The sequence below is a fragment of the Centroberyx affinis genome, unplaced genomic scaffold (assembly GCF_046629955.1).
Source record: "Centroberyx affinis isolate AG114_WGS23_722 - 3 ecotype Tasmania unplaced genomic scaffold, CSIRO-AGI_Caff_v1 ptg007942l_1, whole genome shotgun sequence".
NCBI classification, from domain to species: domain Eukaryota; kingdom Metazoa; phylum Chordata; class Actinopteri; order Beryciformes; family Berycidae; genus Centroberyx; species Centroberyx affinis.
The window spans coordinates 52,404-78,873 of NW_027283983.1; the positions used below are offsets into that span (position 1 = coordinate 52,404).

General features: G+C 41.9%; 1 protein-coding gene across 1 annotated transcript in view; it reads right to left on the minus strand.

The window, feature by feature from the left end:
- Positions 1-26,470, minus strand: part of LOC139639926 (AT-rich interactive domain-containing protein 5B-like) — a 64,555-nt gene that overhangs the window by 33,078 nt on the left and 5,007 nt on the right. The window contains exons 3-4 of the mRNA XM_071514082.1: positions 21,647-21,881; positions 5,295-5,525 (exon numbers count right to left, since the gene is read on the minus strand). Of these exons, the coding sequence (XP_071370183.1) occupies positions 5,295-5,525; positions 21,647-21,881 (466 nt within the window). The remainder of the gene's footprint in view (positions 1-5,294; positions 5,526-21,646; positions 21,882-26,470) is intronic.

Consider the following 26,470-nt stretch of genomic DNA (forward strand, 5'->3'; position numbering starts at 1 on the left):
ACACACAGAAATACTTAATGTGCCCTTTAGTGAGCTACACTTTAATTTGAGTAATCTTCTCTTAATCCAACTAGAGCAAACTTTAACTGAAGTAACAGAGCGTCTGCCTGGGTAAAACATTATAGTGCTCGTTTCTACCTCTGCTAGTCAATTATCCTAGATCAGCACTACTCCTCTGAGAAAACTTTGTACTGTAAATAACAGGTCCAGACCTCTGAAAAAGCTTCTTGCCTATGGCCAGATGCTTATTTATCTCTCTGTGCTGTTTGCTAAAAATAGATAAGCAGCAATGCAATATCTGTAGTGCTTGTGTGCTGCTGATGACATAATAGGGATAATAAGGGAGATCATGCCTCATTCAGCCCAGAAGTCATGCTAATGCTGTTGATACCAGGGGACTAAAATGCTTTTAGTAAAAATACAGTAGCACTGTAACATGGATTCTACACTACTTGTGCATACAAAGCACATTAGAGAAATAAATAAAACAGATCCTGCTCTGCGTATATCAAGGCTAGTCACATATTGCCAAGTGATATGTCATGAGCAATATGCTGTGTGTGTCTCCTTGCCTATGAGACTCTTGCTCATAGGGTAAAAATAGGTATCTTTTATTTCTCATAAAAACACGATTTTACAGATATCAAAGGACATGACGACGTATACGCTGTAGCCTTCCAGCACATGTTCATTTAATTTTTTATGTAATGACCCAACTGGTACCTGACCTGATTATGAAATCTGATTCGATGGCTACAACATGTTCTCTTTTTCCCCTGTAAATTCCTCCTCTGCAGCCGCTCTATACAATGACATATGGACAATAAAAAATGCATGGACTGATGCTTAACACAAATCTGCAGCGGAGACGGGAAAACGTGAGCTTAGCGAGCAATCTGCCTATTACATTAACAGACGGGCCCGTCCTGGGACAATATTGGCCTATGCATATTTCATATAATCTGATTTTATGTTTGAAGAGAGAGAGAGAGAAAGCGGCTCAAGTTTTGGAAACAATGACATCATACGTTCATCTGGCGATCCAACCCGCTACTACACTGGGTGATTTCAAAGATACAAGCTACCTTTCAAGGAACAGCTTAGCAAGATTTTGACAGATTTCTTTCTCTTTTCCTTTTTCTCCCTCCTGTTTCTCATCTCTCTCTCTCTCTCTCTCTCTCTTTCTCTCAGTATCAGCCTCAGTGAGAAGAGGAGTGACAGATGAACACAAAGGAAATCTTTCCTCTATCACCGTGTTTATATTCTGCTCTTATCCTGGCCTCACTAGGGCAACCTTAACCCTGTTTAGCTTCAAATACACACATAAACACACACACACAAGCAGATGCAACACACACACACACACACACACACACACACACACACACACACACACACACACACACACACACACACACAGACATGCAGAACCACACTCACACACACATGGACGCTCACAAAAGCAGCACACACACAATATTATAAAAATAGACTGTAAAATGCTGTTTATGATCCGTGCATCTGGACAACGTTAATAAATTGAAGCAATAAATCTTTTTTTTTTCTCCCCTCCACCCTAGGGGATTACAAAAAAGGATTCCAAAGGATTCCACAGAAAATGTTTCTTTTTAATAAAAATCAAACCAGCTCTGAGCGAGAGATATTTCAAACAAAACACGCTGAGCTGAACATGAAATATATGGTTTCTGTGCCAAGGAGACCTGGGGAATATAGGACGAATGAGAAAGAGCAAAAAGAAAGAGAGAGAGAGAGAGAGAGAGAGAGAGAGAGAGAGAGAGAGAGAGGGGGCAGCTCTCAACTGCTTCACCTCAAACATGATTGCCTCACTAACTTTCAAAATACTGTTGATTTAAGCAATGTGCACACAAGGGGTGTTAGGTTTCCGAAGGGGTGGAGGAAGGGAGGGGAGTGGAGGGTCAGCAGTTTGTGAGCATTGCTTCAGAACCGGAGAAAATGAGAAGAATTTCGGTCATAATATTTTCCCTAACGCACGCCCGAACGAATGGCTGTCAAGCAGGAATAAGCCCCAGCGCTGTACATCTTGCTCAAATATATCACATACAGCGCCTTCTAAATCTAGCTTACAAATGTTTACGTTATTGCTTTGCGCCGCATATCCCTGCCAAATGAATGTGAGTAATATTGAACAGTATCATGACAACTAATAACAAAACCCTGTCATCTGTCACTCAACGTCTCGGAGGCCTTGCCCACACAAACTATTTCTGTCGTTCTCTCGGCGGAGCGGCTTAGGAAACGCCAATAATATTACAGTACGGTATGTAAACCCTTCCTCTAGTCTCCAGCTAACTTATGTAAGAACTCATTTTGTATTCAGCGTGGATGTATGCAATAGAATATGTGTATCAGTATTTCCCACACAATAAGCAAACACCGTCAGGGACATCTGGACCAACAAGGTCTTGGCCAGAACTTCGGTTTCCTTTCCGCTTTCGATCACTGTCACAGCCGCTGCCATTCTGCCGCGGTAATTTTGCATCCCTCCTGGTAAGAATCAAATTCCACACAATCGGGGACACAAAATAGCGCGGGTGTAATCAATCCACATTGGCAGAGACTGCGCCGATAATAATAATAAACAAAAACAGTGTCGTTCCCCTTGAGCAAAGCAACAGCGGGGATGACAGGCGACGCTGAACATGAATATGGATCACAGGACTGGAGATATGGTAACTGACGCAAACGTTGTTTTGTTCGGGCCGATTAAAAAGCAGGGACACGGATGACGTCGGCGAAAAACATGAATATGGATCGGGTTAGATAAAGCACGCTGCTCAACAACTGTGTCATTCTCTTTACTGATGCATCCATCGCATTAGGAATGACCTTAGATCAAGCAGTAAGGTCTGTACAAATATATTGAAAAATCTGAAAGTCATTATTCAGGATATGCTCCCCGTATTGTGATCCCTACTTTGAAAATCAGAATTCACACAGAAGCACAGGCTTTAGTCAGCCAAAGCATATTGATTTTGATCTCACCTCAAAGAGACAGAAAAAACAGTAAGATAGCATGCCGGACATGCTGAGATCACAAACATTTATCTGTGTTTTTCTGTAGATAAATCTGTACATCAATATACATACAGCTTGCACAGCCCAACCCGGTGCCGTGCTGAAACCAAAACAAGGCTAGCAGGCTTTCATCTGATGGCTATGTTTCACACAATACTGTACCAGCAGGCTTGCTGAAATTCTGCAATAGCACATTTTTTTTTCCTCTTCTTTCCTAACCCTCTCCTCTCCTCTACCCCCTGAGGTAGCCTGACACACTTTCATGAATTAGCCCAGACAAGAGGACGGCTATTAGAGCTGCCACAGCAGATTTGGCTGAATCCAAAGGTCAGAATTAGCATTGAGGGAAGCATAGAAAAAGCCCTAAAATTGGTCCCCAGGTCAATTTCTAACTTCTTTTATTTCACAGCTGCTTATTATTCCTTTTTACTCATCCACAGCGCCAGTATTTATCCTAATAAAGGTGGATTTAATATGTGGTTTATAGTTGCTTTTAAAGGAGCCTGTCGATGGAAAGAAACTTTACTCAGCAGCTGTGTATCAACGTTAAGTGTATATGCACACACACTTACATGTGTGTTTGTGCTTGTGAATAAGAAGCCCTTGAGCCTTTAGTTAACTTTGCAGAGTGATGGCAATTACTTCCCTCTGTTGTTTTGAAACAAACCAGTCACTAAGCAGTAATTCATGCAGAAATAAAGGTATGATTCTAACCGGGTAAACGTGAATAACATTAGAAATCTGGTTGCCTTAGTAAAACCTAGAACTCCCTTAGGCTCTGAAAATAAACCTTTAGCTTAAATGTGGCTCACAAAGGAATGACATTATTGAGCCAAGTGAATGAGCAACAGCAGCCACAGGATGTTAGCGTTACTATTCATAACTTATTTTCCTACGCCTAAAACCGTTTTCCCTTCTGGTCTCACCTCTGCTGCTCTCTTAAAAATGCAATTACCTACTGGCAAATTTACAGGAAAAGAAAAACAATGACTTTTTGACCAGAGGAGCCATTACTGTGAATGTCAGATTGGTGCTGCACAAAACCCCCCACTGAGCTACACTGAGCTGCTGAGGAAAGGAAATATAAAGAGAGATGAATCACATTATTCCTTTGTTTTGCCCCAGCTCAGGGTTAATAAAATGTGCGGATTCATGTGCTACAGGGAAAGTATTGTGAATGGCAGATAGACATGTTCCAGCACTTCAAAATTCCTCCTTGAACTACAGAATGCTTTCCTTAGGTGTGACTGGCTGAGGTGTTTGAATGGTGGTCACTCGTGCTCGTAAACAGAACGACCCCTCTGGGCCAAACTAACTGAGGTAAAATGAAATTCACTCAGCATATTGAAAAGTCTTACTAGCAAATGATAGCCGATTATTAAGTATTGTATTGAATTCCCATTTCAGCCTCAATTAACTAGACTAAAGCAGCATTGATTGAAAGCCTATTCTGTTTAGAGAGCCAATTCATTTGGACTATCAAGTGTGAGAACGTGCAGATTGGAGGGTTAGAACAGAAACATCTGAAGTGAAACCACAACCTACAACCTACAACTGAATGGTCTTCACACAACATCCAAGTCAGAAATAACAGCTACAGCTATGGAAGATTTTGTAAATTAAAAGAAATGTAGCTATGACTTGGAATAGGAACTCATCATATCTAGTAATAGAGTAAATACACCAAATATAAAACATCACACTTGAACCATATTTCTTCACTTCTGCACAAATATCCACTGCAATTAACAATCTTTTCATCACAAATAGTATTCATACACTGTCAAGGTAGCGCAGCCAGGAATCCTACATCCATTAAAAGACACGCCACTGGGCTGTGTATGTTTAGACCTTTTCTCTGCCATATGAAGGCAAGCAGCCTTTCAACAAATTACAATTTTAAATGGATTCAAGTACTTTTCTGGGATTTGACACTATGGAACCAAATGGCCTGGCCCAAAAGTGCAAACACTGCCCATTTTCCACTAAAAGCAGGCTAAAATGGTAACAGAAAGGACATAATTGAATCTTTCAGATGAGGAACCATTCAGTATAAATGAAAAGTGTGCACTTACATTACAGTACAGGTTGTGTTTTTTTGACATCATGTGTAATACTCCAAATGCTTTGGATTGACTACAAACCTGCCAATATTTTGTCTGTTGGAATTCCAAATGAGCTGACACGGTTACTAATCTGAAGGTTTCGATCAAGACGGTGGTAGCTGCCAGACTCACCGAACTCGTCACAGATGCTCTCATTCTGCAGCAGGGCGGGGTGTTCGAAGGTGTCCCGGCAGTACAGGATCCTCGTGTTCCCGCCCAGCGCGGCGATACCGCCCAGCGCCAGCACCGTGTGGTCCGTGAGCAGAGAGGAAGGCTGCTCCCTGAGCCGGGCCAGGACCGAGCGGTAGCGGCAGTACTGGGGGTAGCTCAGTACCAGAACCCTCCGCCCATCCTCCTCCTGGCCTGCAAACAGTAGAAACGCAGAGGAAACAGAGTTAGGAGGTCCATGGAGATGATACAGGGCTCCAAGTCTAAATCGCAACAGGATTTAAACAGAAAACATAACTAACAAAGACATGTTTTGTTTTTGAATGGTATGGAAGGCTGTAAGCGGTGTTAGTTGTACATGACAGGCCAAGAGAGTATTTGATTTCTATGAGAAGAGAAGAGAAGAGAAGAAAACTTCATATCCATCCAATGCTGAAAATGTCCAAATAAAGAAATATAAAAAAAATATTTCTGTGATAGGCATGCATTTTGATGTACTGCACTGTTTGCTATTTCAAAAATACTGAGTGATGTAGACTGATTAATTTGGTAGATACCGTGGCTAACATCAGGTTTCATGATAACTTTTGTTGGCGGACTGAAGAAATAGTGAAAAGAAAATCCAAGTCGTCCCTTTCTCCTTCAGCTGTTTATCACACAAGATCATTCTCAGACCATGGGAATATTTTGGTACATCTAGTGCCAGGACGCTGTGGCTCTGACCCTTGTACTCATTACTACTGGCTGCCAGTACTGTTGGTTATCTTGGAGTTTAACTTTGTTCTACTGCTTACTACTCATTGTAAGTCAGCCTGGGTAAGCTGGGCAGCTAACTGCCTAAAATGTAAATGTGATTCAAAACAAAACAAAACAACACTTACAGGCGCCCATTCCTTTTCCAATGAAGGCTTAAATACTTTCTGAGTCAGTTTCACACCCTCCCCCGCAGTAATAATACATCCCACCAAACTGAATGAGCACCCATTAATGCCCACTGAGCAAATAAATAATGCTGTTGGGCTGCATGTTTGGAATGGATAACATGCATCGCTGTTGTGGTAAGAGAAATAAAATGTGAAGGAAAACTCTAGATGCTCACCATTTAGATTGACAAGGTTTAACAAGCGAGATCGAGGTGAGGTGAAAGAAATCCTTGGAGCAATTTCTCCATCGGATGCATTGCTTTCGAAAAATAAGTGTGAAAGAGTTTCTCCCCACAGGCAGAGTTTGTGTGTGTGTGTGTGTGTGTGTGTGTGTGTGTGTGTGTGTGTGTGTGTGTGGCCATTCACAGCCTGGCCAAGTGGGATTGCTAGCTGACTGCTGACCTTGTTACAGTACACTCTATAATCCATCAAAACCTATGGATCTCTTCATACCTGGTAGACAAATCAGTTACCAAATAATTTATGAAAAAAAACTATACCACACAAACTGAATTTTGAACAAGCGGAATGCCGTTTTCCTTCTTGCTTTACTGTCTGAGAATCCAATCATAACATATTTTTAATATTCTACTTATATTTCATAGTTTTAGAGGTCACTTTAATAAGATAAACCCAACTAAAAGTCCAACAGGATCTTGGACTGTACAAAAATGTCAATGTCTCATTCAGTACATTCATTAGCTCTAGAATTTACAATGCTAACATTTTTCAAAAAGCTTAAAAAAAAAAAACCTACATGGTTTAGTAGTTTGATGAAGCAGAGCCACGTGGTTTCAAATAAGATTTTTATATGAATTATTTACTGCATCGTCTGCTTTTACGAAGCCATTAGACCTAACTTTGATGTTAATATCTGCTAGCATGGCTAACGTTAACGTATCAGTTGTGGCCTTTCACCTTTCAACACAGACAGTGTAACAGGTCTATATAAAGACATTTCTACCTTTTGGTGTTACGTTATTGCTAGCACCAGATAACATTAATGAAATGTGCAGAACAAACAGGACAGGAAGGTCAACATTCATAACATATTTACAGCAGCTGTATTCAGCACAATCAGCGTAATTAGCTCCACTATACTCAAATGACTGCCACTTCAAAAGAGGAAGATTAAAACCATTCAGCTGATACAACTTACAACACACACACACACACACACACACACAGTCATACAGGCATATGTAGGCACACATGCCACAAAGACACACAGATGTATGCACACACATACACACACACATACTTTTTTCATACAAGCACAAGCCTATCCACAGTGAGAGTACACACACACACACACACACACAGACACATTCGCAGCCATAGCCTATACACACAAACGCACACTTTCACCACACATTCATCAAAGATTGCGGCAGTTGTCGTATGCAATTACAGCTCAGAGGTAGAGGGGGGCTTTGTTTCCAAATGTCAGGGATTTTATTGTAAGCGGTCACCGTCAGACCTGCTCTTTCTCCCGAGGACCCTCACAGCATTTCACTTGATTAGATTCAATTTGGAGAGAGAGCCGCAGGGCATTAATAACTGTACAAAGGCGCTGTAAAGTGTGTAAGTGTGTGTGTGAGGGAGTGTGTGTGTGTGTGTGTGTGTGTGTGTGTGTGTGATGTACATTGAGTGTACGTACACTTTAAATTCCTTTTGTTCATAAAGCCTGACCTTTCCAAATAAAGGACGTCCTTATCTTTACGTAAGCATTCTAATTGGTTGAGGCCCTGAGAGAACATTATGCAATTTGTTTCTCTCTCTCTCTCTGTCTCTTTCTCTCTCTCTCTTTCTCAGGATCTTTTTCTATTGCTTTTCTATTTCCTTTCTCCCTCTTTTCTCCCCCCCCCCCTCTTGCAGTCCTCTAGGGGCAGCAGTATAGTGTGTTGATCAAACAGCTGTGGTGCGGCAGATTATTTTGAGAACGCGTTGTAAAGCTCCTGACCTCATAAACTACAATGGTGTCAGGGCCATAAATGCTCTACAGGACAGCTGACGGTACAGCCGCTCACTCAATGCAGCACTCAATATATTGTAACACACTACATAACACAATAATATAGTATACTTGAAAAAAAAAGAGTATATATCAGATCACTCTGTGACTTGGAATCCCTTCAAAATGACATCAATCATAGCAGTTACACAAGACATTACTCAGCCTTTGCTTTGTCTTGTTCTTTCTTTATTCATAGGAAAATATTACTTATATAGATAATATACTTCAGATATTGTTTTGACCGAAGTTGGCTTTAAATAACTGTACACTGTGGTTTGTTAGGATTGTGCTGTTTTACGAAACCCAAGGGACAAATGAAAAAAACGGCTGAAACTCGACAAGAACCACATCTGCTGATTGTCCGAACATAAAAACATGCAAACCTCCTTCACCCAAGTGCAGCAATATTATTCTTCCTCCAGCACCTCTTTAATCAAATTCTTTTTACAAGTGCGGATGGAGAACAAAATAGCGAACAGGATAAGTTACAGCAGAGCTTTCTGGCTCGCTCCCATAGTATTCTGTAACACCATGCAGCAGAGTAAAGCATTTTATACTTATCAAGTCAAACAAGTGAAAAACAGAAACACCAGTACAGCAGAAAAAAAATCAAAAGCTCCTTTTGCCTGAGTGCAGTATTTACTTCTTGGACTCATACTCACAAGTGCATGAAATGGGAGAATAGCATATCACACTGTAGCCTACAGCAGGCTATACAGTCATTAGCTAGCTGTCATGAGAAACACTCCGACAGTAAAAATGTAGTTCTCAATCTATTCCAATACAGTAAATGCAACATAATACATGTGCACAATATTTGATTCATGACCATGACAAAATCCTAGTGCAGACACATTTATTTTATTCAACCACACAGGATGGATCTGATATTGGAGGGGGAAATATTTCAGTGACCCGGCTCTTTCCTTATGAGGAAAAAGACACAGTAAGGGGGAAGAGAGGAGTGTGAAGCCTATATGGGGGAAACAGGAGTGGGAATTGGTATGATGAGGACAAGCACTTGCTGATATTGTATTATACCGGAAAAAATGAAAGATTTTGTGTAATTATACCAAGGGTATAATGTCTCTGTTACAGTTTCGTCCATAACAAGTATGATGAATTGCGAATCATAATAGAAGTCTCAGAAATGCCGCATGCGACATGAAACTCATTAGCTGCGGTTCAAGCAGCTGCTCTGCGGGATGAATAGCTATAGCAATGTTAGGTGAAATATCATCAATAGCGCTGAATTTCGAACAAGGCCCCTCCAGGAAAAGCTTGATCTCCTGCTGTATTTCTGAGATCTGCTGCTTTTACTGGAGAATTTCTGTAAAAGTTTCACAAGCCGAGAATAAATCCAGTTGTAGTGTGAGGGCCGCTGAGAGTTAAAAGCAGAGCTACAAAAAAAAGAAAAAGTAACCAAATCTGACTTGTGTAAACTGTGTCGTTTACATTCAACCAAGCTTAAAAAAATTCAAACTGGCCACAACCTCTGACAAGATCTTTCGGGTAAGTGTGCTCATCGCGAGCTCTGTGTCACAGACAGGCGGGAAAAAGCTGAAAACCATTAGTCTCATGCTATCTGTCACCCGCTGTAGTCCTTAAATCACTCACTCAGCTCAAATTTGCTGTTGTCAACATTTCCACATTATCTGCCTGGCCAAGGAATTTACTGGATCCCCCCGCTGCTTTTGTGGGGTTGGCGAGAAAATGGCAAAGCATGTAACCCCGAGCCAATAATGTCACTTTCATATTTGATTTGATTTGATTTTTTACTAGAGTGGTCACACCAAAACAAGTCCAAAAGCCTTGAAAATAGGCAGAGAATAATATACTGGGGAAGGAGAGAAGATAGGAGAGAAAGAGAGAGGCAGGGAAGGAGAGAAAAGAGAGGAAGGAGGGAGAGAGAGAGAGAGAGAGAGAAGGAGAAAGGGAGGCAGGAAAGAGAAAGAGAGGGGGAGCGAGAGAGGAGAAGGTTCTCGTTTGATATTCTCTCTCCATCCTCCAGGCTTTCTGCTCCTGTGCTCTGTATTGATCTCAGAGGTTGTCCTGTTTCCATTTAGCCTCTTCTCATAATATATAACACATCTCTGATTCACCCCCCTCCCTCTCTCTCCCTCTCTCTCTCTCTCTCTCTCTCTCACTCTCTCTCTCTCTCTCTCTCTCTCTCTCTCTCTCTCTCTCTCTCTCTCCCTCCCTCCCTCTCTGGCGCACTCCTGCTGCATCCACACTTCTCAATGAGGGGACATGACACCGAGAGGGGGCTATATAAGCAGCAGCAGGCGCCCGATCTGGCTATTGGTTTCATGTTATTGAAACCTGACCAAATATAAAGGGAACAGCATCTGTCAATGACACCAAATGGAAATGGTGCGTAGGGGGGGAAAACGGAATCGCATTTTCACTAACGGCGACCTTGTGTTTCCTCTGAAGAGAAAATGAAATGAAACAATGAAACAAATTAATTTCATTTGCATGATTCATAGCTTGATAAATCTGTGAATGACTACACTGTCTGGATATGAAACAAAATGTGCTATAACATTTCACTAATTACAAGCTAGTGTGTGCTGTAATCAAACAAATAAATAAATAAAAAAATCCCATTAATCATGCATAAGATGCTCCATCAATAAATCACTATATTGAAATAACACAAAAGCAAAGTGATCACACAGTATGTCACCAACACTGAGCTTATTTTTTTCAAAGGGAGTCAGAATCTGAATCATTTTTCATATTCATTTAATGGAGCCGCATAACATAACATACTGTGTTTGCAAATGACTCAGTGGCCGTCAGTCATCAACCTCGCATCACTCACAGGCACTGACTCGCCTTTCCTCTGCTCATAATATCAGCTGCAAGCTGCGCTCACACACACACACACACGCACACGCACACGCACACGCACACGCACACGCACACGCACACGCACACGCACACGCACACGCACTCACACACACACACACACACACACGCACGCACGTGGAAACTCACGCACAGCCCTTTAAGAGATATCGGGCTTTTACATTCACAAGGCATGTCTGTGTACTAACTCTTCAAAGGGAATCATATTCTCACAAAAGGGCACTAACACCCAGAGGAAATGTTCTATTGAAACTGTACAGAGAGCAGAGAGAGAGAGAGAGAGAGAGAGAGAGAGAGAGAGAGAGAGGGAGAGAGAGAGTAATACAGAAAGAGAGAGAGAAAGAGAGCCCTCCATGCATGTTGGCTCCTGTTCTTAATTATAGTAAAGCACTAAAGTGCCTCATTCATTTCAGCGGGGTGGGGCAGTGGCCTGTGACAAAACTGAAAAAAGAAAAGAACGTTTATATAATTTTCACCTCAATTTATTCAAGTGTGCAGCACAAGGATTGAGGACACACAGCTATGCATACAAAAACAAGCGCACACGCATAAGCGCACTGGCGTGCACACACACTGATATGCATACACTTGTACACACACACACACACACACACAAAATTCAACTAGCCTCGGCTTAATTCCATCCCAGATGTTCTTGTGGTTGACAGAGGAGGAAAAAAAAAGGCCACACCACATTTTGAAAAACACACACCCATATTAAATGTTTTCAGTTGAAGAGAAGAGAAGAGAAGAGAAGAGAAGAGAAGAGAAGAGAAGAGAAGAGAAGAGAAGAGAAGAGAAGAGAAGAGAAAAGAAGAGAAAAGAAAAGAAAAGATGGGGGAAAAAAACAACACAAGCACTTTCCTTCAGTTGATTTATGTGATTCTATTACATTAAACATTCTTTCCCCGGAGCAGGCTCAGCTCCCTAGCAACCATCGCTAGCAGCCCTAATGCGTCTGGCACGGGGCCAGGGTAAGCTGCCTGCCTTATTGATTGCCAGATTGAAAAGTTTGCATTTAATAGGTCCTGTAATACATGACGGAATTATTCAGAGGGGCTCCTTGTCAAAAACCCAAATTGGTTCTTTTGACTATCAAAAAACAACGGGGGCCTCGTAACAAACGAGCTATCAGAATGCTCCGAAGGGCCCCTTTCATGCCTGAGATGAAATTATAGCTTTGACTCCGCAGAATTATCACAATCGTGGCGAAGGAGAGTTGAAACCTTGATTACTACGGGGCTACAGGCCAACAGCCGCCATTACTGATAAGGGCAAACTGCAGCTACAGATGAGAAAGACAGGTTTGTGAGGAGCGGGACTGACAGTCAACATGTTGATCTCCTATTGTGTTGTGATGGATTGGCCCTAAACACTGTTCGCTGTCTGCTCCCCAGCTCCATCCTGACTAATGAAAGACTACTGCTGGGTTTGGGGGTCAATCCACTTTTGGCGCAGTCAATTCCGAGAGTAAAAACAAGCTGCTCTGCAAGAACTGAAATGTGCAAATACCACTGGGAGCAAATTTAATCAAGTATCACAGCTTTGGTTGCAGAAATTCAGCCGCCTTTTGACTACACAAATGAGTGAAAAGAGAGGAAGAGAAACCCTCTCCATGTCTCTTTTCCTCTCCACCACCGAGTCTAAAAGCTTTTACACCCAGGTGATGATACTCTATCTGCTATGACGGCCACTCTCATTTGTCACGCAGCCCTGTCCGACACAAACTCAATTGAGCAGCTGTGATCAGGGATCTCAGAGGTTGTCACAGAGAGAGAGAGAGAGAGAGGGGGGAGAGAGAGAGAGAGAGAGAGACAGGCATACATAGAGAGAGTGTTTCCTCAGCTTAGCCTCTAGTAGACAGCATTTTCCCCCTAACATATCCTCCTGCAGAATGAAATGGATGACATGTTTGGCTTTAAATGTATCTTTAATGGGACAGCGAGTTCCCATTTGAGTGAATTCTGCGGGAAGGTTACAGCGAAAGAGAGAGAGAGAGGGAGAGGAAAAAAAAACATCTTATCAGGAGATAGGGAATTGGGTCAGGCGAGGAATTACATGTCATTCCAGATCAAAGTTGCCGTGTGTATTTCCTCAAAGACGGGCCCCATTATCAACCTAGACTTATTTCTCAGGGCGTATACTTATACTGTGTAAAAGGAAACATGATTTAATATGTTTTCAGTAGAAGAATGGAGCAAAAAAAATAAAAAAAATAAGAGAGGAGGAGGGGAGGGGGTAAAAAGAGGAAAGAATAACACTAGGGGCTATTTGGGACAGGCATGTTTCCCAATGGTAAAACTGTAATGAGAGAGAAAGGGGAGGGGGTGAGGATTGGGGGGTGGGGGGGGGGGGGTGGCTGTCATTCAGCGCAACTCCATTGTGAATTCCTGTCATTATATAAGAACCTCTCTTTCTCTCTCTCTCTCTCTCTCTCTCACTCTCTATCATCAGATCTGTACGGAGGAGGAAGGCTTTAAATAAACAGCCCGTAGAGTTAAGCCAACTGGAACCCTTTTCAATAATTACATCCAGCACAATACTCAATTTACATCGGATTTATTTAGCTGGAGGACTTGACAATGTGGCAAAGAAAAGAGTGACATTAGCGGCGTATGATAACAACGCGCTCCCCAAGGGGCGATGTTTTAGTCTGTGGCTTAGAGGGAGAGTTTACAGATAGCAATATGTCATTAAAAACCAGTGCCATCTGTTCAGATTTCTTGTTTATGTGCTGTCATGGATATAAAGCGTATTGAAGATGCAACAGTAAACCCCAGAAATGCTAACTGTAGGATTTTCTCATGCATACATCGCTGTGAAATTAGCTTTGATTACACATTCTAATGGCACCCAAAAAAACGAACCCTCACGATTGTTGCCTTTACAAGCCGTAATGATCTGCTTTGGAAGTTCTCCAGCTCGGTCCCTAACAAATCCCTCTGAGAAGACGGGTATGTTGCGCATCAAACAAATGGTTATACTCGCAATTCATCTGATATCTATCTACAGTATTTATCTTAATAAAGTCATCCACTGGTCAGCCATGAACTCATACCAAAAAATATATATATATATTTAATTTCTGTCTCTGCTTTATCTGTGTTCCGCCTTTCACAAATCAAATAATCACTCAGCAAGATAAATGAAAGTCACATCTACAAAAGCATACAGAGTGATTCTATGACTAGGCTGTTGTTAACTTTGAATGTTGCCCTTTGATACATCAAATGAATTGACAGCTTTCCATAAGTTATGACTGAGAGGAAAATCAGGGGAAACAACAACACTGGGTGAATGGCTCTTATTTTGCCAAGCGCTCCTCAGGCCGGGACATAACAAGGAAATGGACTGACAGGTTGGGAAAGAGGACAGAGAGTCATCAATGATCTATTGTCTTCAGCCTCGCCGCTCCCTCCAACTGCTGTGGCACTTAATAAATCAAAGAAACCACAATATATTGCACCTGAACCAAAATATTTAGCACATACAAATTATGTCATTTCTATTTTTTCTTCTTTTTGCTTGGTTAATAAAAGTATTATGAGCAGTTATGTGCGTAGGCAAGTATGTGCGAGCAGGCACACACACACACACACACACACACACACACACACACACACACACACACACACACACACACACACACTGCGCGCACTGCTCCCACAAAGGTCTGGAATCTATCAAAGCCCCATTGCAATTACCTTTCACTGCGGGAAAAATGCATTACCTCTGTGCTGTGAAATGAACACTATGCTATTTCTACAAGGCTGTAAGTCTATCTTCCATACTATGTATATCCTACAGTCTGGCTCACACTCTGGCATCAGTTGTGCCTTATAGATTAAGACAGATATTAAGTGGATGTTGAAAAACTGATCTGTGATCACCAGTGGGAATTGTTTTTGCCTTGGTGCAGGTCTGACTGAACGTTTTCCTCCAACACACTGTATTCATAAGGTAGACTTAAGTGGTTATTTCATGTAATATTTCATTTATTCCAATTTACTACTGCATGAAAATTGACCCAAAGAAAGAATTCATGTTATTCTTATTATCTTGGACAGTTCAGTCATTAAAAAATCCAAAGCTAGAAAACGCATCTGTGATTTTATTAAGAGACCCAACTGGATCTGCTACAATGACATTAAATGGGAAACTCATACAATGTCTGTTTGAGTTTGTACATCAAAATGAAAACAGCTGATAGTAATGCCAACAGTTATGAGCCAGAAACTTTGCCAATACTCCTGGAAAATCACCTTGGGTATTGTCACAAAGTAAAGCAAATCTATTTATTGTCAACGAAGCACCTTCAGCTCACTTCAGCTGAGATTTGCTTATGCCCACAAATCTAGATTTGGCTGTCCAAGATAATAGAAATAACACAATAATGTCAATTCTGCTCTTGTACCCTTATCAAGAATAGTCAAACCCATAACAATCATATTCCCCCGACCATGCCATTTCCCCCCGTGTGTGTGTGTGTTTTTCTCAACGTCGATTTGATTGAATTTTGACTTGCAAGTCAATGGTACAGCTCTTTCTGATCCGCCAAACAAGACCTCCAGAAGAGGACAGCTTCACATGCATTCATAAAGCAGATGGACTGGTGTGCTCATAAAATATGCAGAGTTATTAAATGTACAATCTGCGATGCCTAATATGCCTACTGAGCAGCACAGCAACACTTGTTATCTATCCGTATCTATCTATCTGAACACAGAATGTGAATCTGTGTAGCTGCGTGTGTCTCTCCTGCAGAAAGCAACACCAGTCAAAATATATATCAGATGCGGGGAAGAGACGTACGAAAAAACCAATTCTGCATTGAAATATTTATGTTGCCGTAATACTCGAAATGAGCATCATTTTGACAAAGATGAATACAGAAATCTCTCCTGAAAGGCTGGTGGTTGGGTAACACTTAAGTATGAGTCATAGTATAACTGGAACTGGCAGGCAATTTGTTTAACAAAAGACACAGTGAATGTTCCCAAATCAACACACTTCTCTCAGATAAGACCTCATGATCCGTATGATTTCAAGGCTTTTCATTAAAAAAAAACAAAAAAAAACAGAAATCTTTGAATACAGAATAAATAGATCAGGAAAGCTAAAGACACACAAGCTATCACAAAAAAACATCTCTCTCTCTCCGTCTCTGTCTCTCTTTCTCTCTGTTTAAGATGTTAGCAGAGGTCACATCAATAGCATCTCCGTTGTTCCAGACCTGACTAATGGAGAGAAGAGAGACAGAACTGTTGTTTCAGAGCCCGCTAATGGAGAGACGGAGCTCTTCATTTCCTCTGAGGACATTCTCATTGTTTAACCGTCCACCAGTTCCCTCCACCACTCAACCCCTCCCACACGCCATCGAAAAACACATTATGTGGCATTCCAGAAATAAAATAACACAAATTATTAATGAATATAGCTATCCGAAGAAGCTGAATTTGATTACAATATGAGCCATAACAGGATATGGCTTGAGTGTTGGGTGGTCTCTCTTACTCTCTCTCTCTCTCTCTCTCCCTCTCTCTCTCTCTATCTCTCGCCCCCATTCAAATTCGAGGCATGCTCAAACATCTAATAGATTTTTCCACCCCGCCACACAATTTACTGCTTACAGATTTAGAATTCTCTGGCTTCCGGCCAGGCCCCAGTCAGAAGGGAATTAATGATATGAGCAGATCAGTGAGGAAAAACAGCTTGTGATTCTCTCTCCTACAGGTCTGAGCATAATGAAGAAGATACTTCCATAAACTCCTCCCCACAAAAAAAAAAAAAAACACACCAGAGAGGGAGAGGTGGAGGGAGCAGAGAGGCACATAATCAATACAAACACTCCATTAAATTACTTCAAAAGGGATTTTGGACAGTTTCTAGAATTAGTTCTGTGGAAATCGCAGACGGGGAGGCAAATATGTCTGAGGGGCGGAAAGCAAACAAGTGCAAACGATACAATCTGCCACATATTTGAATAGAGTACAGTGCAGTGTGTTTTACAAAAGCTTGGGATCCTTTCTCTTTCAGAGTCACAACACTACATTATTCTTGTAACACCACGACGTGTTCTCTTTATCCTTTCCAAGAAACCGCCTATTCCTTCCCACGTTGTAGTCGAAACATAAAACATTTCAGTGTGTGATAGCGGCTGAAAGTCCTGAATATCGTTTTGTATTGTCACCAAGACAAATCAACCGTGAGAAGACAGCATCTGTCTGTTTCCTTATCACAAGTCTCTGCCCGCATAAACATTCTGTAACGCTCTGAACAGACTCTGAAAAGGGACAGAATCTACCCTCTACATCAAATTGAAATGTTCCGACTGAAATATTGTCGGGATATCAACTCGGGTATATGTGCCAAGGCTGGCATACAGATCAGACGTTGCATCAGAGGGAAATACAGTGCTTCCATCCCCGAGCGGACCAGGCTCTAAAGAATCTTGAAATGCAGTGATATAACTGAGTGCCTCACTGGCCTGCTGCATCTCCAAGCCAAATCAATGTAATTTTAGCTCTGATCACATACAGTGTAGTATTAGGTAACTATAACGCAACAGTGCTGTATACGTGTCGGCTTTTAAACGAAACCGGACAAGCAAGCTTGTCACACAACACACCTTGTGCATGCAGCGAGCACACAACACACAACACACACACACAGTCAACAGTGGTCGGTGAAATTCAGTCTCTGCTTTTAACCCATCCAAGGCTTGTCCTTCATCCGGGGGGCAGCCAGGAGCAGTGGGCAGCTTTACAGTACAGCGCCCGGGGTCACTGGTCAGGTGATGATCTTCTGCATGTTTTTAGTGGGGGTCCTTACCGATGTTATATGGAGGAAACCCCATGCGAGCACGGGGAGGACATGCAAACTCCACACAGAAAGGCCCCTTGTCACGAGATAGCCCACCTGGGCACTAGGCACCGAAGGCATGGGGAGAACATACCCTCAGTGCCAACAGCGACCCAGGCGGGAATCGAACCCAAGGCCTTCTTGCTGTGAGGCGACAGTGATACCACCGCGCCACCGTGTATATATCATGAAAAGTATACATGGAGTAGTGTATTATGGGGTTATTTGTTGTGTTTGTGTGTTGACTGTTTGTGATGACAGGTGAGGGCAGGAGTCAGACACACCACCTCTGTTCTTTGAATGCAGGAGTCCCAAGCGATGACCTTGGATAATCCTCCTCAGACTCAGAATCTGCTCGCTGGCTCCCTGACTGAGGGCTCGGATTGAACAAAGACAAGACAGAAACCCTATTGAGCTATTTTGTGAGCAAGGACCATCCTTTGTGTTTCTTTATTTATTTTTTTTTTTTTCCTACAGCTCTCTCTGTTTCTCCCGGCACAAACCAACAAACTGTATCAGCAGATACAGCTCTCCAATGCCCGGCCTCGTAGTATACGAGCAGAAACCAATTTCGTCAGGCAGCAACGAAAAAAAATCAGGCCAGTCCTCCAGGGAGAGATAGAGGGACAGAATGTAAACTTCCCTGGCAAGCCATCCCCCGTGGATTGCACTGTAAAAAGAAGCCCTAATGCTCACTCCAATATAAAACAAATTGAGTGAACAGTTTGCATCACCTGATTAAGTGAATCGTATTATAAATTAAGTAAGGACTGTGGAAAATACAAAATATCATGCTGCATGCGTACATAAAACACTGATGCAGTTTATTGCTCGAATTTTATGGATTAAATTTGCCATTTATGCTGATGTCAGGTTTTTTTTTTTTCATTTTGGTTTTACAGGACAAACAGCCCATGAAGACAGTTGCACCATTCTGAAGCCCCTCACATGCCTCACATGGCATTTGAATTATGATACCAATCGCCTCTCTGCCTCGCAGTTTTAAGAGAACCACAGCAGCCGATGCTGCAGGATAGCAGGGAAGGTCACTTGTTTCTCAAATTAATTACTTTACTTTGGGCAAGCACCTTTGTTTTGGCCCTCATGCTTTTCTGAGGGGAAAAAAAGGGCTCTGCTCACTTGCCAACTATGACGTCCTGCGTAACATAGATCAAGAACAATACCGCTATGATTCTGCTATTCAAGACAAATGCATAACAGTGCACTTAATTCACATTGGCTGCATGCCAGGAAAAGTTAGGATACGCACTTGGAAAAAAAAAAAAAAAGTTTCCCTCGATAACAATGGCACACTTTATTGCTCTTTAGCTCACAATGGTTTTCTGTGCAGCCTGTGGTATTGCTGCAGTATCCTGTTATGGGGAACAATCCAATTCCTCTGACATAGTTACAGATCAGCCTGGGAATAACAATCGGCAAATACATCATTCAGGTAATACCGCAGGCAGGCATTTCAGGCTCTTCGGTGTACAAATACAATCCAGAAAGAAACAAGGAATTGTATCGTAATAAATCAAAAACTCAGTCTGTCTAATCAATGACCAAACACACGAGACAGAATTACGGACATGGAACGCTTAAAGGGCACTTTTATATTGGCTATATTAATATTAATATTTCCTTTCAACAGTCAGCAGCATTGCAGTGGAATATTTCATATTTCTATGCAAGCCCTTGCTCAGAGTAACATGCATTCCCTTGATGAATAAGTGATCTCTCTCTCTTTCTCTCTCTCTCTCTCTCTCTCTCTCTCTCTCTCTCTCTCTCTCTCTCTCTCTCTCTCCCACTCATATTGTTAGATTATCAACAACTGACACACGCCAAAGAGGTAGTGAACAAACAAATAAATGCATAAGTGAATGCACACCACTGATTGTCGGTGTGTAGTGTGCACTTGTGCATGCGTCCCTGTGTGTGTGTGTGTGTGTGTGTGTGCGCGCGTGTGTGTGTGTGTGTATCTGGTGCCCTGCCAGAGCTTGAGCTGGTTCTGCTGAGTGGGCAGATTCTCTGGCGGAGTGTCCCATCGGAGTGACAAGTGCATTTAGAAACAGCCTGATGGAGTCATTAACGGCAGCTCCGCTCATTAGCAACACACACACACACACACGCACACACACACACACACACACACACACACACACACACACACAGACACCCACCAACGCCTCAGAAACAACAGCGTCATTGCCAGGTCATTACACTGTCAACAGATAAATCTATACGCTCTCTAGTATACAGCACATTTATAGATAGCCATGATATGGAACATAATATCATTTAAGAAGCAAGCTGACACATCCATTTATGAAGGCAAGCAATCACACGCACACACATACACACACACACGAGCACAAGCACAATCAAACTGTATTGATTCCTGGAATAGTAGAACGACAAAGCATCCATTATTGATCCTCTTGTCCTCTTTGCGTATGAGATTCTAACAATGTCCAGGGTGTATTCAAGGGCAATACAGCATCCAGCGACAGAAACACACAACAGCTCCTCTTCCTGGAAGATCAAAGCAGCGAACAATACTAGAGTCATCAATAAACTCCCCCATTCTACAGAGAACAGGCTGTTCATTTTTTAAGCCTATTGCATTTTCACTTCCACATAGGCTTTAGACTTCTAATGATTAATAAAAATGAATTATGGAGGATCATTTGAGGGGATAAGGCTAAATTTTTTTGGCTAAAGGAACCAGGATACAGACTCATAACCCGACAAGACGCATTGTAATTGCGGCTGTATTTTTAGGATGAGATGCTTGCTAAGCTACATTATACCAATATAATCAGCATTAGGCATTACATCACAGCCATGTGAAAGGGAGGCAAATAACTGGAAAACAGCTTCAAAGGGAACATTATGTTCTTTCTGATTCTTCGGCTCAAATACCAGAGTTTCCTATTGGCTTTGGATGAGTCATCCAGAGAGACATCGAGCTTTATGTTGGGGCTGATTCATGGTTAATGCAGTAGTGAAACCCCAGCCCAGCGCAGGAATCAAACATCTCACTGACACTTGGTACCATGCATTATGATGAATACACCAGGCAACTGAGGAAGCCATTCAGATACACATAATAATGATCCTTTAAGTCACTGAGATATACAGCCAGTTATGATCTGAACAGAAGGATATGAAGGTGTTAGAGATGCGAGACGCAGCCGATTGCAGTTTGATGTGACGCCATTATTTAAATGCAACAAGACATTACCAGCTGAATTATGAGATTTTCGCTGTGTTGTCTTGGTCTTGTCATACACTAAGAAAACAGAGTTGTAATACTGTATTATGGTAATGTGTTGGCAAACAAGCTGCCATTACCTCTAGCCTGCTTCTATTAGTGTTATTCTCAGCTCATTATAATGGGAAGAAACCCAACCACAAACTGATGAATTACTCCAGTCAAGACAATGCTTGTTAAACCAACCAAAGGACAATAAACATGAGCTGAGCTTTGCTAGAGGAAGTACATGAATACATAATCAAATCAGCAGCCAAAAAAATGGAAACGTTGCAGTGTCCTTGTGGCTTTTTATACTACCTAGTAAAGCAGAAATGCCTTAAAAATAGAAAAAGCAGAAAAAAGTGGAAGTGTTGCTGGTGCTCACCCAATTGTGCCCTCTCCCTCTGGATGTCCCTGAAGTTGAGTCCGCTGGTCAGGGTGCTCTCTCGGTAGCGGTGGAGGGCTTCCCGCCTCCCGTTGGTCCCCAGCTCCCGGAGCACGGAGGGTTTGAGGGGTTCGGCCCTCAGCCCGTGGGCCCATCCTGAGAAGTCCGGTACCGTCCACTTCACCAGGTCCTCCAGCCGCACGATCACCTTCTCCGACACCGCAATGACCTCGTGCTGCAAGGAGGCAGAGCGGAGTCACAATTACAATCAGAAGCAAATAAAGGGAGTCAGATAAATGCGGCAATACGCCAATGCCTGAGCCCGTCTACGTCAAAGTCATGGATTATTTCTTTGTGCAACAGTTTCTCAGTGGCTCTGTTTTGAAAAGATGGCTTGGACATTTCATCGGACAGACACAGAGAGAAAAAATAAATATGACAAACACAGTACATCTGACCATTATGAGTAACTAGGATCAAGGTTAGGGTCAGAGTAAGAAATAGGAACCATGACCAACATCACAATGTCCTTATTTATTTTTAACTAAATTGGTTTGTGCGTCAAACAGCAACACAACATGCTGTACAATAATGTAAATACATTAACAGGGCCACGAATACGGATGATATGGATGATTACTGAACTGAATTTATGCCAGCAGTTACTAAATCATGTGTCAATGAGGATGTGGATGTTTGAGCCGTTTTGATTAACTCAACAGTGGTAAAACAGCTACGCTATCATTCACTAAGGCAGTCATCTAATATTCACCATGGATGTTGAGATTTTACGCTTTCATATCGGACATTAGGCTCGGTGACTGCCATTTCACCTTGATTCTGGTCTCATAAAGTGTAGAGGGAACTACATGAAATGCAATTTGTTATAGTGAGGGTTTAATTAATGGACAGGAGAGAGAAGGCTCCCAGCCAGTGGCCTCTCTGACACTTGAATAATTTTAATGGAGAGAAATACATTATAGAAATACAATAAAACTAATGTGACACTACAGGAAAACTACAAATGCATGTCAATAGTTCATGGTTGAATTTAGCTGTATGTACATTCTGTTCAGTTGGCTCTCTCTCCAGCACCAGCTTCAACTTTTTTTTTTTCCAAGGTTGATTCAGCCCTTTCAAGCATGACATGGAAATAACTTTCACATTCAAAGAACTACAAGCCCAATGCAGGGAGAACGAGGTAGAGATGTTTAAATGTGTTTCCATTTGAGGGACTAATGGCTGAAGTGCTTGTTACCAGTGGAGTGGAGAGGTGTGCTGGGAGATGGCTGTTACAGAACTGGGGAAATCTGGAGGACAGATGTGTGTGAGGAGAAATGCGGACACTCAGAGGGGCTCGCTGCTGTTTACCTTGGTTCTCTACCGTTTACCAGGCATCTGTCTGCCTTTACGTGTATCTGTCTCAGATAAAAGAGTCTATATATCACATGCATTACAATCTCACTCTAATTCTCCCTATATATCCATTTTTCTTATTGTTTCATTCTTTCTCTTTCCCTCTCACACATACAAACACACACACACACACAATATATATATATGTATATGTTCTCAAACAAACATAAACACACAGCAACTTTTCAGATTCTTTCTGAGTGTACTGTCTATTCATTTACCCAAATTCAGTTCTCTCATCATCTGCAACTACAGGCATATCAAATCCCAACCAGTTGGAGACAGTATTTCCTTATAAAGGAAAAGCCTGCGAGGGATAGCTTGATATAGCTGTGCCTCCCTCACTAAGTAGAAACATCAAACATGGGTTTTCGGTCTTCTTATAATGAGCTGTCTTCAGCTGTCAAGTGGTGGCGGGTGGTTGTAACCGGCTTTCCATGCAATGAAAAACTGACTGCTGTTTCTCCCTTCAGAAAAGGAGGCCATTTGAATAATGTAGAGCAACAGTAAATAGCATTCACCCTGCAGCCAAAAACCACATTGTATCTCCTCTGAATTAGCTACTGTACTTTGATGCAATCTACTGGCAGCACATACATAGATAAACAAAATCAAAATTTTGTCATGGAGCATTCCAGTTCAGTCCAATCTTCACAAAAATGCATGGAATATTCTGATATTGAATGCATGAAGCAGCAGTGAAGTACTTCAATAGCACACTGGGACATTTCCGAACAATTGGAAAAACCTTAAAAACCATATTTCTGGAACAGCTACACAACTATTTCCTCTATATCAATCACTTGAATGGCACGGTGCATTGTGTGAGTGTCAACAGATCCTGTTTGGGGACTTGTTCAGCTTGAGAGCAACACACAACAGGTGAGAGCAATTCAGCAGCTGTCAACACAGTCCAGAAAATAATCAGTCTATGAACAGAGCCACAGATCTAAAAACAGCCTATATCCATTAGCTTTGCCATAAACTGTTTTGAGTTTACCAGCCAACTGGCACTGGCTGAATGGCAAAGTAAAGTGTGCAGCACATACAGGCAGGCGGTTAAGAAGAGGGGTTTGTGGTTTGCAGGTTGCATAAGTCACCATTCACGATTGAGAAATCTTTAACCAAATAAGTTAAGTAAGCCTTTCTGAAAACCATACAGAGAGCTACTGAGAAAAGAGTCATCACCTTTGAGCACCTCTGAGGTTTGACTGCACCGGCCCAATTTGCCAGTGCAAAACATAACAATACAAAAGTGTTTCTACCAAACACAAGCATGTACAAAAGAGAAAAAAATGTACTCGGGTGAAGCAATTGTGGGATATCATTATCCGGCAACATGGCACAGCGGGGGTCTTGCAATCATATTCAGTAGTAAGACTTTCAGTTTGGTAGATGTGCTTTGGAAACCTTGGTCTTGTGTAAACGCAGCCCGTCCACACTGTGCTGTCACTCTGAGTTAGGCTGCTGATAGTTTAGCAAACAGGCAGACACAGCCAGCAGGCCACTTGATAATATAGGTCAGAGGACTGCAAGCCCAGAGCCAAGAGGTGACACTCCACATCAGCAACATCACAAATAGTCTGGTGTCATTTTAGCAACACTTCCTCTACCACGATGCATTATAAGAGCATTAATGTATTCATAATGCTACTGTACATAGAGTGTCTTATTGCGTTACCATCATTTTGCCTCGGATATGTCATTTTATGATTAGAAGTTGAATTAAAATGCGAGGTAACACATTAACACATTAATATTACATTCAAATTTCATTCCTCTATCAATAATTCATGTTTTTATTGCAGCAGCACAATAACTCTGAAAACATTACTGAGTAAATTTATTGTTATGATGGCGCATAATGGACTGAAATTGGAAAAAAACAGACTTCTGCTGTGAACTGTAGATAACTGTGTTCCAGCAACCCATGACTCCAGCAATCTCATTGAAATTAAACTCGCTGAAATCCGTATCATTCAATTTATATGGATACAGCGGTGTATTGGTGGCAAACAGGGAGAGGGACATTCCCACTTCTACATTCGGTGATCCCATTAGAAACAATACACCCTGAAATATTCCATAACGCTCTGAACAATTCCCTGTGAGAATCCACACCGCGGCGCGTCCTGACTGATCAGTAAGGGAGACATTCCTGAATGTCACCGTTCTACAGCAAAGCGTTGCATCGCTCGGACAGGACCTTCAGCTTGGGAGTCAAGGGGAGCACTCCCAATGGGTGGGTGTCTTTCTATACTATGGACACACACACATACTCACACACATATACACGCACACACACACACACATACACACAGTGCTCCTGTCATGCTGGGAAGGTTTCAGCCTGCTGCCTCAGAGAGGTCAGCACAGGAATTCCTGGGGCCAAAGGAGATTAGTAATTGAGTAATGGACATGGTGACATGGACAATGAGGAGAGAGAGAGAAAGAGAGAGAGAGAGAGAGAGAGAGAGAGAGAGAGAGAGAGAGAGAGAGGGTGAGAGAGAGAGCGAGAGAGAGAGAGAGAGAGAGAGAGAGAGAGAGAATGAGAGAGAATGAGAGAATGAAACACAATATGAGTTCATTATCTATCTCCCCTCCCCATGAGTGACCTTGGCTTCAGTGTCCCAAAACAAACTTATCTGGGAATTAAAAAGGAGCTCTGGGGAGGAAGCCAGGGACAATTGAATTACAATATGTTTTTTTTGAGACCGCCTCAAGACCAGATAGAGTTCAAGGTGCGATATTTAAAAGGTGAAAATGATTGTACATAATGTTCTGACACTTAATATAGGCAGTTTATTCATATGCAGAAAGTCGCTTTAATATCTGCAGGGTGCTGAACTCATCTTTTATTCACTGATTCCATTAAGAGATTACTTTTACATGAGCAATGGTGATATATGAACTTAGCATTCGTTTACAGATATAATGACAGAGAAAAATAGCTTGATAACAGGCATTCTCAAAGCCTTTCTTAAAGTGGGCAAGGCATCCATCATGTAAGATGACACCACAAAAAAGCTGCGTCAGCTCCATTGAATCGCTGCTGTTTTGTACCAATGAATTTCAGCAAATGTGCAAGAAAGACTTAGTGCATAATCATTTCATGTGCTCCATCTAAGAAACCACAGCAAAGAATGAAAAATATTGGCTGGAGCGTTCAGCAAAAGCTGCTCATCTGTGGCTCCATTCTCCTCAAAGGTTATAATAACGATCCACTGTAGCTGGGGGCACTGGAGTCATGCATCAAGGCAAATGTTTGCCTGTTCAAGTGGTTTGTCAATGACAAAGTGGAAAAACCAATCTAAAGAGCACCAAAAGTCTCTCATGTGTTGACAAACCAGGCGCTGCTGTAACGTATCATTACTTAGTCTGCAAAGTCACAAAATAGTTTGGTCGAAA